The sequence below is a fragment of the Prionailurus bengalensis genome, chromosome C1 (assembly GCF_016509475.1).
Source record: "Prionailurus bengalensis isolate Pbe53 chromosome C1, Fcat_Pben_1.1_paternal_pri, whole genome shotgun sequence".
NCBI lineage: Eukaryota > Metazoa > Chordata > Mammalia > Carnivora > Felidae > Prionailurus > Prionailurus bengalensis.
Genome location: NC_057345.1, coordinates 5,379,158 through 5,391,645, shown reverse-complemented (window position 1 = coordinate 5,391,645; position 12,488 = coordinate 5,379,158). Strand labels below are relative to the sequence as shown.

At 45.3% G+C, this 12,488-nt stretch overlaps 1 protein-coding gene across 1 annotated transcript in view; it reads right to left on the bottom strand.

The window, feature by feature from the left end:
* The window catches only part of PER3 (period circadian regulator 3), a 60,915-nt gene that overhangs the window by 36,953 nt on the left and 11,474 nt on the right, over positions 1–12,488 (bottom strand). The window contains 8 exon segments of the mRNA XM_043578467.1: positions 319–445; positions 884–976; positions 1,066–1,179; positions 1,976–2,081; positions 6,577–6,733; positions 6,987–7,093; positions 8,659–8,737; positions 10,526–10,668. Coding sequence (XP_043434402.1) covers positions 319–445; positions 884–976; positions 1,066–1,179; positions 1,976–2,081; positions 6,577–6,733; positions 6,987–7,093; positions 8,659–8,737; positions 10,526–10,668 — 926 coding nt within the window.

The following is a 12,488-nucleotide window of genomic DNA, read 5'->3' as shown; positions in this document are numbered from 1 at the left end:
CACCCCCCAAAAAAAAATTTAAAAAATTTTAATTAACTTTTTTGATTTATAGATACCTTATTCGGAAGAATCTATGAATCTTCTGGTGTTACCAAAAACATTAATTCTTTAGTGGAAATACACGGAAATACACTCTAATACCATTTAGCTTCCTGAGCAGTATCTGCTGCTGCCATTATCATTATTGCTCTCGTCACCCGGGCAAGGAAAGGTGAAAGGTGACAGCACCGGCCTGTGGCTTTCTGCTCACACGCCCACGTCACCCCAGGAGAGGGCAGAGCCGTGGGAGGAGGTCTGGGCGCTGCCCCCCTGACTCACCGCCAAGCCGTCCTGTGCGCATCGCCGTCACTTGCTTATCTGGTGACTTGGCCACTGACTGAATGTAGAGCTGCTGACCGAGATTCTTAATTTTGTTTAGACTGGCGGAGACCTGCTGCAAAGTCAGCTGGGGGAAAAGAATGAGAGAAGGTGCTTCAGAAATTATAAACATGTACATTAAAAGATACACGCACAAAACACACGTAACTTCCGGTTCTCTGAGGACATGGCGGCTGAGAACAACACAGTGACCACGTTAACTCACTTTCCTCCCCGAGCCTCGGCACGGCCAGTACAAATGAGACTTCACACACGTCTATTCGCAATACGGTAATCTTTAGAAATCGTACAATAAACCCAAATATCACCTTCCAAAGCTGGTATTTTCTTTTAACAGCCATTGTTTCAAACCAAAATGGGGTAAGCAGGGCGTCTGCGATCCAGTAAGGTCCAGAATCTCTAACAGGAAGTCACAGGCGCTGAGGTGCAGGAGCGGCGCGCACGCGGCTCCGAGGACGCAGAGGGTGGAGGGCGCGCCTGCGCAGACGCGACGTGGCGCACATACCGGCTCCCAGGTGCGCGTGCGCAGCGCGGGGCCCGCCGGCCTCACCAGACGACGCGCCTCCGACGCGCTGCTCCTGCGAGGTGCTGCCGCCCGGGCTCCCATAGCTGTCGGAGGCGCTCTTGTGAACCGGCTGAAGGGAAAAGGGGGCCGGGTGTCAGCGTTACGGGGTGCGGGGCCGCCAGGGGACAGGCACAGCGGCTGGCACCCGAGAGTGTGTCTGAGATCACCGAACGCGAAGCTGAACGCTTCCGAAATCCTACGTGCGGTGTGTGAAGCTCCATGCTTCCGGCCCGAGGCTGACAAAAAAGACATTCCTCTCTCGTTCGGTAACTCTCAAGGGCAAAGTCTAGTTCTCTAGCCCGGTGGACATTTCTAGAACAACAAGTCTTTACAAAGCCACACATGGCTATAAGAGAGGTCACAAAATAGGACAGTGAACTCTAGTAGTTCTTTATGCTGAGTTTGGAACAGACGGAACAAATTAAATACCATACTTTTTTCCACGAACTTCCTTCACGAACCCTAGAGACTTTACAAAAGACGGTTTGGAAGCTACGGGGCGCACGGTTTTCTGTGTGACACCATCAGTCAACGCTTCACAAGCTTATTATTAGTTGGGTCTCCAGTAGAAATCATTTTTGGCATCTGCTTTCAAGAAGTAGTTTTTGCCACGTTTGTTTTGGAGTAAGCAGAGATGCTGAGACCTGCCATCCCTCTGCCCCCATCCTTTGCAATTAGAATTATTGTTTAAAAAAATACGGCAGATCCCAGAAGTTGAGCACATGGCTAGTGTTGGAAATACAAGAAGGATGTTCTCATTTAGAAATAGCTTCCTTGTCTTACCTGCCTACTATGACTCGATTTGCTTAGAATGGGATCTTAAAAGAATGTTCTGTGCGTTTCAGTCAGTAACAAGATTAATAAAACTGAATTTAAAAAACAACCAGGAAAACAAAAACTCCTGGAACGCAGACGGTAAAGATTTTTCTCTCCTTGCGGTGTACCTTTGTGAAGTGACTTCACTATGAGCAAATGTTAAAATAAAACACGACTATGGAAATTTTGTGTTTGCTTTTTAAAATCTCACTTTACCTGTAAGAGAAGTTTGTGAATTTGTTCTTGCAATTCTGTTACATCTTTGACATTATGGTTCGTCTTTTTTATTCGGGTCGCGAAAACATCCTCATTCAGCGGACTCCTATAAGGTGCCAAGTGAAAGATGGAGTCAAGCAATTCAAAATGAATTTACAATAAAGTCTAAGGTGATTTTTTTTTAATTTTTAAAATTAAGAAAATTTTTTTAACGTTTTCAGGGGCAGAGAGAGAGGGAGACAGAATGGAAGCAGGCTCCAGGCTCCGAGCTGTCAGCACAGAGCCCGATGTGGGGCTCAAACCCACGAACCGTGAGATCGTGACCTGAGCAGAAGCTGGATACTCAACCAACTAAGCTACCCAGGCACCCCATGTCTAAGGTGACCTTTAAACAGAATGTTCAAATAATAAATCTATACTTACACAAAGCAACTTTCTAACTTCAAACAGAAAATATAAAGCTAAAATTCCATTTATGGAGGCAGAGAAAATACTAAGAAACAAATGAGACATTAAGAGGCTTCTCTGGCTTGTCTAGAGCTCTAATCTTTCTTTCCACAATTGTGTCCGCACTGAATTTGTAGAAACCTAAAATCAGTGACGAGTAACCTCTCTACCTACCAAAGTATCTTCACCAGCTACTGGTTTCAAAATTCAACATTAACTGAATAACCTATGCTAGGAATTTTAAGACCCTAGGTCTGCCAAACAACATTTAATGTTTAACGTACCCAAGCACTTCAGTTATGTTATAAAGGTGGTTCTGCCACCCACCTATTGGTGAAAACGTGGCTGTCATGGTACCCTTAGTCTTGTTTATACGAGAGCCTTTTTTTTAAAAAAAAATTTTTTTTCAACGTTTATTTATTTTTGGGACAGAGAGAGACAGAGCATGAACGGGGGAGGGGCAGAGAGAGAGGGAGACACAGAATTGGAAACAGGCTCCAGGCTCCAAGCCATCAGCCCAGAGCCTGACGCGGGGCTCGAACTCACAGACCGCGAGATCGTGACCTGGCTGAAGTCGGACGCTTAACCGACTGCGCCACCCAGGCGCCCCTATACGAGAGCCTTTTAAAACTACTACCTGAACACAGCCAGGGGCAGAAATGCCAGCAGAAATCATCGCGAAGAAGGGAAGGAACTGACTTCTATGCAGGAACTGACTTCTATGTATCTTTTATAACACACAGCAAGAATAACATTTTCTAAGCCCTTCCGACGCGCCAGGCACCGTTCCAGATGCTCTAGCAAGTATTACGTCCTTCACCAGAGTTGAAAATTTGCCCGAGGTCACCTAGCTGGTGAAGTCTAAGCAGGTATTCACAAAGGGACCAGAGCCTGGGCTCCAGAGTGCACGTTTGCTACGGTGGTGTACTGCCTCTTGGTACCTGAGTAACTAAGGTACCACTGATATGATCTACTGAGTCAGGCATGTATCTCCTGAGTCCTCCAAACCCTACAAAGCAGGAATCATCATGACGCCAGAGAGATCTGGACCCTTGCCGAGTCACCTGACGCAGAAGCAGTAGTCAGGGTTCCAGTCGGCATGCCTGACTCCAAAGTCAACGCATTCCTTTTTCCATTCTGCCATAGCCACTGTTTCTCGCAACTTAAACACACAGCCCAATTCCCTAAAAACTGAGACGCTGTCCCAAAGACAGAAGTAATTATCCACAAACCACAGGATGTCGGCAGCGTCAGTCAGGAAGATCTCTGCCTCCGGAGACCACCTCCCTCTTTGTCCAGACCCCCCCCCCCCCCCGGCAACGTCGACTCCCTCGGTGCACACACCGTGGATGGTGCCAACCAATGCCTATCAGCACAGCATCACGCATGTGGTACGTAAATGGCAAACCGTACTGGAACGCACAGCCTGGCGCACTGTATGCGACACTCCATTGGTCTGTTGCCTGTGCCTCCCGCTGCCACACGAGCACTGTGGGGTGAGGCTCTCTGGTCGATTTTGTTCACCTCTCCAGTGCCTCCAACAGTGCCTGGCACGTACAAGCAGGAATACGTCAGTGAAGGGGCAGGCTGGTTGAATAAAGTACATCTGATTTGTGATCAACGCATCCGTCCACTATGAGCTTGAATACCTTCCAAAAATGTTTGGGTTTTATTTTTCAAGTGAAATTCCAAAATGGAAATAGGGCAGACTGCTTTGTATTATGAGATTTACGTATTCCTGTTGGTGAAACTTTCTACAAAGGGAAGTTGTATGTTCAATCACTAATCGTATAACTCAAGACGATTAATGTGGAGGCTGCAGAGACAGGGCCTTTGTGGGCAGCGGCAAATGCCGGGCAGCACCAGGGACGGAAGGAAGGCGCACGAGGAGTCAGGGAGAAAACCTGGTTCTCGTCTGTACTTTGCAACTTCCTCCCCTCAGTGACCTCTGCCAGGGTTACTCTTTCGCCGAACACGGATTTTAAGTGTAGAATGAGAGGAAACAGCACATAACCTGCCTGCCCACAGACAGTTAGGGTCCCTGCTAACTATCTACTTCCTGCTTCAACTGCCACACTCTCCAAAGCTCTGCTCACAGGTGACCGTGCCACCTCCGTATCCTGGCTCTCCTGCTACGCTAGGGGCCCTGTGATGGTAGAGGGGACGTCTGTCTGGTTTACCATCTCGTTCTCAGGGTCTAGCATGATGCCTGACACAGCCAGGGATCTCTAAGCACTTGTTAAAATCATTTTATAAACACTATGGACAATTACCTTACAATTACATTACAAGATTAATACTTACTAGACTCTGAATACTTCCCTTACATAATTCTGAAAACTGAGATGCAGACACAGGTACAATTTCTTTTTTAATCTGCAGACGTGGGGAGCACTTGGGTATCAGTTAATAATAAAAAAACTGAAAGGACACTTGGGGCATCTGGGACGTGGCTCTGGCACTGACAGGGAGGGTACGCAGACCAGTAGACAGACAGATGTCTCATGAAAGCAATCATACCTGCCCTGGGGTTTCTCACAGTCATACTAAGCAACCACCTGCTTATTTTCATTTCCCCACAGGTTTTCCTACCGGAAAAAAAATGTCCTTTCTGACCAACGTGAATAACACTTACTGGGCAGTCATATTTCTTATCCTAATTATTACACTAGCTCCCTAGCACAAATTTGGTCTCATGAGTTAGGGCGGCATGGAGCCCACTTCTCTGCTTAGGGTTCCAGATCTGCTCCGCTGAGGGCCGAACCCAGACATACACCGATGCAGGAGGACCTTGGGACCTCTTCCTGCCACGGCTAGGTGCCCTCTATTACAGTATGAAGACATCCCAAAGTAAGTCTTACCGGCAGACCTACTGCTCCCAGTTTTGCGCTCATGTGCACAAAGCTGTACAACAAAACACAGAAGACAGAATTAATTTCTCAATCTCAGCAGGATCCCGAAGAGTTAAGTATAATTTCCGTGCTTCAAAAACAAAGACTTCACAGTCTTTGTGAAGAGCCTACGGCCCAGCTGAGAAACTTGCAGGTCAGTTTTAAATTTTAAACCAAAAAGTCAAGAGGCTCGGAGTATTTTAGGGGACAGGAATGGCGGGCCAGGTTGTTTCAGGTCCATTTCACAAGGTCCTGTCACACAGACGAGCGGCAGCCATCAAAGAGGCTTGAGTCAGCCTCTCAAGGCTTGAGAGTCAGTCCTGCTGGGCAGGAAAATAAAAACTAAAAAGCATGGAATTTTAAAAAAAATAAAGATTTGAGGGGCGCCAGGGTGGCTCAGTGGGTTAAGCGTCTGACTCTTGATTTAGGCTCAAGTCACGATCTCGCGGTTTGTGAGTTCAAGCCCCACATCAGGCTCTGTGCTGACAGTGCAGAGCCTGCTTGGGATCCTCTGTCTCCCCCTCTCTCTCTGCCCCTCCCACACACACACTCTCTCTCTTAAAATAAATAAACTTAAAAAAAAAAGATTTGATAAAATGGACACAAATAAGTGGAATTTGACAGCAGAAGCTGATACAAAAAGTTTTACACACTCAGTAAAGAGAACTTTAAAATTCAGAAGAGAAAAAAAAAAAACAAAACCTTATCTCCCCATTACCTGACACATAGCCAAAATCTGTATTTTAATGTATTACCTTTCTTCTTCTTTTTCCTGTTTTACAATGTTTGTGTGTCTTTTGAACATGTTATGACCATATGGCATCAGCAATTTTGTATGCTGCTTTTTAAGTCTAATCTATTATCAATTTCTCATGTTATATAATCTTTGCAAAAATTTGTATTGACCAATAATACAACATGTCAAATATTCCAGAACTTTCTTAATGATGGGCATATAAGCTGCTCTAAGTCTGTCATTATGATTGAACAATGGTGCAAAAGATGTCTTTTCTTTGTAAAGCTTTTCTGTATTTAGGCATGTTCCCTTAGACTGTTCCCATAAGGGAATCATGAGGTCAAAGTGGTAGAAATCTTTTAAGGCTCTTGACGCGTACTGCCACACTGTATTCCAAAAGCACTTTAAAAACATTCTGTGCTTTATTCGGTTTATGTGTCAATTGATTCAAAGGGTGTCAGTGGGTGGAAGAATATTATTTGGTAAAAAAAAGTCCTTCTATAAAACACCAACACTGATGGACTTACGTTCAAACTTTATGCCGACCGATGATGAAAGAAACCTTCTGGCTCCACGGGTTCACGAAGCTGGACCAGCTGGAGTCCAATATGACGTAATCTCCATTTTGGGTATAGAATCGAATGGGTGAGTGTTCAAAGGGAGGGTGGCCTGCATACTTCAAGACTAAATAAGAGAATACGACGAGATTAGAATTTATTTAACGCAGGTATTTATTGCCAATGGCTGTTCCCAGGCATTTAGTAAGGTTTTCAGAAATGTCCAAATAGAGAAGAAACTGTTTTGGCAGCTTCAACACACTGCTTACCTGTTGAAGGGTGAGCTGTAGTGATTAGACCTTAAGAGGAGCTCTAACATGAAATGAAATGGAGAGTCGGAGCAGATGAGTGGTTGCTCCTGTAAAGAAGCAGGCCCTCACCTTTTTGGTGTATGGCAACCATGAGAGAACGGTCTTCGGGGTGCACGTACGCCAAGATGGATGTCCCCAGCAGATCCTGAGGTAGGTAACCCAGCAGAGACACCGCTCTGGGGACACACACAGCACGGGCAGCATGTTACACGCAGCAAGCAATTTTCATACTTTATACACTTTTAAAAATACTTTTTTACTTAATTCTAAATATGAAAGAAAAAACAGGTACGCAGAAGATGTCATTACTGCATTTATAAGAGCAAACCACCCGAGTGCCCACACTGGGGAAATGGTTACACAATCTAAGAAATGCTGGTCATTGGACAGAGTGCATCAAAATCACCCACGGAACTTGCTACAAGACGATTCACAGGCTCACCACAGGCTAAGTCAGGGCTGCTGGGGTAAGACCAGGAATCTGTATTTTTAGCAAGTTCCTCAGGAGTCTCTGATGCCCCCCTACTTAAAAAAAGTTTACAAAGATCACACCATAATGCAGAAAAATGTTTATGATGTCAAATGAATGGGGGGGCTACAAATTTACACTGCATGGTTAAGACTGTACATAAGCAATGTCGCCTAGAAGGTGATGACAGACAGACAACCGGCACGCAGAAACGTGGGCGGGATGCAGGTTCATGGGAAAGCTGTGAATTCAAAGTCTTCAGGATGACTTAGGAAGACCTGACCCCATAAATGTTTTCTGTGTGTACAAATGCACAAATACTTTCTCATGCAATAAATGTAAACCGTTAAATATCTCCAGCTAAATGTTCTTACTTTCTACAGATAACATTATATGGAGTATTTCACTGTTATTGTTTAGTTTCAGGCTGTCTACTATTAAATAAGCCTATTTTCAGATGTTAAGATTTTTTAAAAATCAAAACGAATAACTATCATAACCGTGCCAGCTTTTCTGACTCTTTTGCTCTACGCTTACGTGTGCCGTGGTGCACCGATCCCCAGATTTTCACATTTCATGAATAAGTAAAATTTAAAAATAAATGTGGGGGAAAACAGAGGATACTCATCAGGGCATAATAATGTTTCTTTTTCCAAATCAATTTATTTAAAAAACAATAATAAGGAATAACTACTATCTACTATCACTTTTCTTTAAGACTCTTTTAATACCAAAAAAGTAGAAAGGACGTAAGTTCAAAATAAGTAATAATGTTTTAAATTAAATAAACTTACCTTTACCAAAAAAAAAAAAAAAAAAAAAAAACCTGTTCTTATTTTTCCTTTGTTTCCCCCCTCACTTCAGACTAATAAACATTTCATCAAAGCCTGGTTGGGGAAGCCCTTGTCTGGTGGAAATCACTCTGGCACAGGAAGTAGGAGGCCAGAGTTTTGGTCCCATTTCAAACACATCACATACTATGTGGCCAGGTTCATTGTCCTCTTGTGTGAAATAGAACAATAATTAAGTCCTGACTTACCTAAAGCAGACTATTGTGAAATCAAACATAACTCTGAAATCAAATTTAAATCTGAGAAGTAGAATATGCAAACTACTTATATTAAAAATAAACTGCAAACTAACAGAAATCAAATGGGCAAATGGATAGATGTCTGTTACATAATGTAGAAGTATGTAAACATAATGTAAACGTTCTCACATTTTTCTCTATTTTCAGAAACAGATGTCTTTCAGGCTTAAAGAGGTACTTACCTTTCATCTATTTCAAGAAAAACACACCCTGGGGTGTGTGTTGTGGTAAAAATTCTTTTATCCATCGGGATTTGAGGAGCTATGAAAAACAGAAAGACTCACCTAAAGGCAAATATCTAATTAGTCATTTACTTAACTAACCACTTACATTAAAAAGGAAACAATAGCTCTATATGAAATGATAGAAATGTCACTTAGGGCACCTGTCTTTCAAGTAGCCAAAGCTATGGTTAAATTATAATTTTCATTAACTCCATTTTAATTAAGTCAAAATGCAATGCCTAATAAAGTTAATTTAATTTTCTTTCTTTCTTTTTTTAAGGCTTCCCACCCAGTGCAGAGCCCAATGCAGGGCTCAAACTCACGACCCTGAGATCAAAACCTGAGCTGAGATCAAGAATCAGAAGCTTAACTGACTGAGCCACTCAGGTGCCCCTAAAGTTAATTTAATTTTTTATTTTTTTTTAATGTTTATTCATTTTTGAGAGACAGAGCATGAGTGGGGGAGGGGCAGAGAGCGAGGGAGACACAGAATCCGAAGCAGGCTCCAGGCTCTGAGCTGTCAGCACAGAGCCCGACGCAGGGCTTAAACGCACAAACCGTGAGATCAGGATCTGAGCCCAAGTTGAATGCTCAACTGACTGAGCCACCCAGGCGCCCTCCTAAAGTTAATTTTAAGTAATTTGTGTACACGAAAAGCTTACTCACCACAAAGAATCCAACAGTCAAAGCAAGGGGAAATTAAAGGTCAGGACTAGAAAGCATGGTTGTATTTGGTGGTTGTGTGTAACTGAGCACCCTGGATTTGGTGTCGGCGTGATTCGGAGATTTCAAATCTATGTAATATAATTGGTGTGGCCAATTCTGCTGTAATTCATTTTGCAAGTGGAGTGATTTGAAATCACGCACAGTTTCATTTGCAAGACACGAGAGATGAACGGAGTCACCCACGAATACACAAACACACGCACACCCCTCAAACATCTATGGCTACCTCTGTGCGCTGCGTGTTACAAGCCATGCCCGTCCACGTCTGACTTCACACAACCTTCCTTCCACCCCCCTCCTTCCACAGTAACTCAGGAGCCGCGGCAGGTGCCAACACCCACAGCCACAAGCCATTGCAGGGCTTTTTCAAGGTGAGGTGCCGTATTTACTGCAGCGACCGTGTATTTCTTAACCATTTAATGTGTAAAACCGTTACTGTTTTTATTAGATTCGTGTCTTATTTTTAATGTGCAGTTAAGTGTTTTGAGTGTTGTGCCCCTAAAACCCATTTTTCCCATAAGCCCTGTGGTTTTGTGCGTGTGTGTTTGGGGTTTATTTTGCACAGGACAGTAATTTTTAAGGAAGCAGATGTCAGGTTACAGCAGAACGGACTGTAATTGCAAATAATAAATGTAAGCTACTTCCGTACTAATGCATGAATTTAGAAATGTAGTTCTGCCATCAGAAGATATAAACTATAGTTTTTACTCAACGGATTTCAAAACACTTAAAAAACACAAATTCGTTTTTGTGATGTTTCTGTGCCACACTTTCTATGCTATTTCACACAGGGCAGAAGCAAAGGCCATAGGACAGTCCCCAGTACAGAAAGGGTCAGAGGATCACATATCTGTGGCCAAGTCTGTGCTTAGACCCTTGGGCCGTGCTGCTGCCTTGAAGGAGACAAGCACGCAAGAAGTCAAGGGTAGTAAATACACATCAGGGAAGATCTGCTATATGCTACAGATGCCCACAGAGTTCGGGGCCAAGCTGAAGCCTTGAGAGCTCTTTTCTCTTTGCAGTAAACAGGCTTTCACGTGTTCCCACCTGATGTGCCGACAGGTTAGGTCTGATCTAAAAGCAGACACTCCGGACTCACCTTCATAACCAGAGCGAACTTTCTCCACCAGGGTGAGACAGCACGACTCAGGTTCCCGCTGGGTAGAGACACGTACGCACATCAAATAGGGAATAATCCGGAATGGGCAGTAACGCTTCTCTTGCTCTCTGACTTCGCCTCCACTGAAAAGAATAAAAATGGTGAGTGCCTGTCCTCACGCATTCAATTAGCCCAACGTGAAACCAGGCAGGAGAAATGTCTTATTGGTAATTTCTGAAACAGACAGATCAAGTCTAAAATGTTTAAACGTGTTTATTTGAAAGAGAAGAGAAACATTAGTTTATATTTTCAATACCCAAAGGCAATTATACTTATTCATTATTCAGAGATAAAGAGGTCTTATGGAAAGCTGACCGCCTGGGTGGCTCAGTGGGTTAAGCATCTGACTTTCGGTTTTAGCTTAGGTCATGATCTCGTGGTTTGTTGAGTTCGAGCCCCACATCAGGTTCTGCGCTGACAGTGTGGCACCTCTGTCTCTCTCTTCTCTCTCTGCCCCTCCCCAGCTCTCTTTCTCTCAAAATAAAATAAACTTATATAAAAAAAAAAGAGGCTTTATGGAGAACCAGCTTAGTGAGTTAAAACTGGAACCAGCCATCCTGCGACTTTCCTTCTGACCGCCAAACCCTAACTTCCCAATGTGACTTCCCGCTTCTTCCAAGAGGGACAGGTGTAACTACCTATCTTACCTCATGCGTCTAAACCAAGTACTACATGACAGAAAATGGGGCTCCTTGTGATCGTGCCCCCAAAGCCAGTTCTTCCCCGTCCCTTCCTCTATCTCTCAGGGGACTGACTCAGTCTTACTGCTTCAGCCACACCTGATGGGCGCAGGGCCCTGTGTGCGGTTGAACATTCCTTACGTGCCTGCCTGAGCCGGAAAGCAGGGCTGCAACCTGCTGGCCAAGCCCCAACCCCCACTGCGGGGCGCCTCCCTGGGTCGGGGCGGCTCGACTCCAAGACTGTCACCCTGTTTCACAGCTCCAGCTGCCCAGAGGACACTTCTCCTTGGATACGACGGTCCCCTTAGTGTCCATGTGCCCACAACTGAATTCATACTCCCTTGTTTCTACCAGTCACATCTCCTCTCCCACCGTCGTTTACATAGGTGTCAAACAGTCTGTAGTGGCCTAGAAGCTCCACGTCCGTCCGTGGCCACGTGCACACGCACTCCCACCCCCACCTCGCTCATTCGCCTCTCTGCAGACTCCGGCACCTCCACCAGTGCCCCCACTCTCCACCACGAACCTGCTTCCGCCACTGAGAAGGGGGTGGCCTTCCCCGGACCCTGAGCCACGAGCTGAGCCTGTGTCTCCCGCTCCCTCCGACTTCTGTGTGTGCATCTCCCAGGCCCACCCGCCATGGGGTTTGCGATGCCCTGTGTGCGCAGGCGACCCGAGTCCCTGTCTCTAGCCCGGAATTCTCCCGCAACTCCAGACTCACGGACCCACGCCTGCTCAACACCACGAGTAGATTCCCAACAGGTAAGGCGAACCTAACTTGTACTCTTGCCCTCCGCTCCAGGAAGCTGCCTTCCTAGTCTCCTTTGCCCCTGCACACGGCGACTGGAGCCAAAGACTCTTGCGCCACCTCGACTCAGCCTCTATTTCACACCCCAACCTCGTCCGTGGATAAACTCCAGTAACTCTCCCATACAAATCTATCCACGATATCCAAGACACTTCCGCATCCCCTCCCCCCGTGCACCTGCTGCCTGTCGCGCCCACGCCATCCCCAGCACAGCGCCCAACGCGGTCCTTTTTTAACACCAATTACCAATTACCATCCTTCTGGAAGATGCAACTGAGAATGCCTAGAAGCCATGATAAGCCTAGCAACCTCCCCGCCCCCCACCATGCAGAGTTGGTCTCCGGATGGTGATGCCACTTCCCAGCATGAGGAGTGAGGGATCCTTGGAGAAACAACTGACTCCGTGTCTGAGGCA